The sequence below is a fragment of the Penaeus vannamei genome, chromosome 13 (assembly GCF_042767895.1).
Source record: "Penaeus vannamei isolate JL-2024 chromosome 13, ASM4276789v1, whole genome shotgun sequence".
Taxonomy (NCBI): Eukaryota; Metazoa; Arthropoda; class Malacostraca; order Decapoda; family Penaeidae; genus Penaeus; species Penaeus vannamei.
The window spans coordinates 42,222,555-42,226,305 of NC_091561.1; the positions used below are offsets into that span (position 1 = coordinate 42,222,555).

The 3,751-nt window shown below is 41.9% G+C and overlaps 1 protein-coding gene across 1 annotated transcript in view; it reads left to right on the forward strand.

The window, feature by feature from the left end:
* The window catches only part of LOC138863774 (uncharacterized), a 42,147-nt gene that overhangs the window by 36,034 nt on the left and 2,362 nt on the right, over positions 1–3,751 (forward strand). The window contains exons 3-4 of the mRNA XM_070128624.1: positions 1,896–2,401; positions 2,988–3,118. Coding sequence (XP_069984725.1) covers positions 1,896–2,401; positions 2,988–3,118 — 637 coding nt within the window. The remainder of the gene's footprint in view (positions 1–1,895; positions 2,402–2,987; positions 3,119–3,751) is intronic.

Genomic DNA, 3,751 nt, shown 5'->3' on the forward strand with positions numbered 1-3,751 from the left:
GAAGCGAGAGAAGAGAGGAGGAGAGAAGGAAGCGAGAGAGGAGAGAAGGAGGAAACAGCAAAGCGATGGAGTTAGGAGAATGCGAGGAATAGATTATTAGATTTTGAATAAGCGAAGGAAAATTGAATAGGATGAACTAGTGCGGCAAATGTTTTCATATCTATATACGGTGTTTGTATACCTGTATTATATTTCCATATTTATACTTGTATATATAGATGGACATGCATCCACGCACATCTCTCTCTCTCTCTCTCTCTCTCTCTCTCTCTCTCTCTCTCTCTCTCTCTCTCTCTCTCTCTCTCTCTCTCTCGCTCTCTCTCGCTCTCTCTCTCTCTCTCTCTCTCTCTCTCTCTCTCTCTCTCTCTCTCTCTCTCTCTCTCTCTATATATATATATATATATATATATATATATATATATATATATATATATATATATATATATATATATATATATATATATATATATATATATATATATTTATATTTATATATGTATACATATATATATATATATATATATATATATATATATATATATATATATATATATATATACATATATACATACATATATATGCTTATATATTCATAATCATTGGTATTACTATCTTTGTCATTATTATTATTGTTGTTATCATTACTCTTACACGAAGCATCTTATTTTGTTCTATCTAGTAAGGGGAATATTAACCAGAGAATATTCAATATCTCTTCTACTGGAAAAGAGAAGAGTATTATGATATTCAGGATTGTATCCAAAGCTACTGTGTACATTATCAAGAGGAAAAGAAAATTGTATATAGCTCTTGGAACATCATTCTACCACGAATATTCATATACAGATATATTTTAAGATATACAGAATTACAAGCATACGGGTAGACTCGTGCATAAACTTCATTCATTCGCTTGGTTTCCTGTTCTCTATTCATCCACCTGGTGTTTTGTTTTCTATCCATCTACCTGTTCTCCTGTTATCTATTCATCTACCTGTTCTCTATCCATCTACCTGTTCTCCTGTTCTCTATTCATCCACCTGGTCTCTATTCATCTACCTGTTCTCCTGTTATCTATTCATCCACATGTTCTCTATCCATCTACCTGTTCTCCTGTTCTCTATCCATCCACCTGTTCTCCTGTTCTCTATTCATCCACCTGTTCTGCTGTTCTCTATTCATCCACCTGTTCTCTATCCATCTACCTGTTCTCCTGTTCTCTATCCATCCACCTGTTCTCCTGTTCTCTATTCATCCACCTGTTCTGCTGTTCTCTATTCATCCACCTGTTCTGCTGTTCTCTATTCATCCACCTGTTCTGCTGTTCTCTATTCATCCACCTGTTCTGCTGTTCTCTATTCATCCACTTGGTTTCCTGTTCTCTGTTCATCCACCTGGTGTCTTGTTTTCTATCCATCTACCTGTTCTCCTGTTATCTATTCATCTACCTGTTCTCTATCCATCTACCTGTTCTCCTGTTCTCAATTTATCCACCTGGTCTCTATTCATCTACCTGTTCTGTTCTCTATTCATCCACCTGTTCTCTATTCATCCACCTGTTCTCCTGTTCTCTATTCATCCACCTGTTCTCCTATTCTCTATTCATCCACTTGTACACCTTTGTGTGTCCTCTATTCATCCACCTGTTCTCCTGTTCTCTATTCATCCACCTGTTCTCCTATTCTCTATTCATCCACTTGTACACCTTTGTGTGTCCTCTATTCATCCACCTGTTCTCCTATTCTCTATACACCTTTGTGTGTCCTCTATTCATCCACCTGTACACCTTTGTGTGTCCTCTATTCATCCACTTATCTTGCATTCCCTTCCTTTACTCATCCACCTGCTCCTCCTTCCACCCCAGTTCCTCATCCTCTCTTCTCTCACGCCCACAGGCAGCCGCGGAGACCTCGCCGAGCGCCGTGGGGTGGCTGACGTATCGACGCTCTACGGCGAGATGGTAGGCGTGGCGGGCGGCCCCTCCGAAAGCGTCTCCCACGCCCACCCGCACGCCCACCCCGTCACCGACCCCCCACCCCCTCCCGCCCACGCCAACGCCTACACGGAACCCAACCCCCTCGCCGCCCACGGTACCCACGCCACGCACGCCCACGTCGAGCCCGTGCACGCCCACGCTGAGTCGCAGCAGCACACCCACCACACCCAGTACATCCAGCAGGAGTACACGCCGCCCGCGCCCCCGCCCGCGCTGGTCGAGATGCACCACTCCGCCTCCTACCACCACATGCCGCCCTCCGCCACGACCGCCGCCCCTACTTACACCCACGCCCACGCCGTGCCCGTGTCCCACACCCAGACGCTGCCCCACCCTCGCTCAGGCCACGCGAGGGCACAGCACGCCCACGCGGCCACGCTGCAGAGGAGGAGCAGCCTGTACATGGTGAGTCAGCTGTGAGATGAAGAAGAAATGGGCGAGTTTTGGTGTCTATTGTTATGCGTCGTCCACTGGTAGATAGATAGGTAAATAGGTAGGTGGGTAGGTATGTAGATAGGTTGATAGATAGGTAGATAGATAGGTAGATAGATAGGTAGGTAGATAGATAGATAGATAAATAGATAGGTAGGTAGATAGAGATATAGGTAAGTAGTTAGATAGATAGATAGATCTAGAGATAGATAGGTAGGTAGATAGATAGATAGGTATGTAGATAGATAGACAGACAGATAGATAGGCAGATAGACAGTTAGGTAGATGGACAGGAAGATAGATATATAAATAGACAGACAGACAGACACACAGATATAATGTGACAGATGAAAAAAATGATAAATAAATAGACAGACAGATAGATAGGCAAAAAGATAGATAGATAGATATGTGTGTTCAGATATATATATATACATATATATGTGTTCATATAAACGTATCCATCTATTCCTCAATTCCTTTATCTCTATATCTACACATACATATAGATCTTTCCTCCGCGTCACTGAGTGTGACATGTCCATTGAAACTTCTTTAGAGTGAATTATTCATTCAAACTTACCTTCTGAGTGTGGAGTCAAGAGGTGTGTTTGACAGGGTGGAAATGGGAGCCGAGGAAACCATTCAAACTGAACATATGCTTTCCTTTGATCGCATCCACACGAGGCTGTGAGGAAATGCTCTTCAACGAGTAACGTGTTAGGTGGATTAGCACAAATCTCGGACGGGTTCTCGCGCCTTTCAGGAGGGGTGGGTTTACATTTTTTTTTTTTTTTTATGGATTTTTTTTTGGGGGGTGGGGGGTGGGGGGTAGGGGAGGGGGTTGTTTTCTGTCCGTCTGTCTGTCTCTGTCTTTGTCTGTCTCTCTGTCTCTCTCTCTCTCTCTCTCTCTCTCTCTCTCTCTCTCTCTATATATATATATATATATATATATATATATATATATATATATATATATATATATATATATATATATATATATATATATATATATATATATATATATATATATATATATATCTCGCCTTCTCTCTGTTTTTATTTTTTCCCTTTTCTATCTCTTGTTTTCTCTGTCTCTTATTTCTTTCCCTTTTTCATCTCTCGCTCTTACTCTCTCTCTTTCCTCTCTCTTACTCTCTCTCTCTCTCTCTCCCTCTCTCTCTCACTCACTCTCTCTCTCACTCTCTCTCTCTCTCTCTCACTCACTCTCTCTCTCTCCCTCTCTCTCTCTCTCTCACTCACTCTCTCTCTCTCTCTCTCTCTCTCTCTCTCTCTCTCTCACTCTCTCTCTCTCTCTCTCTC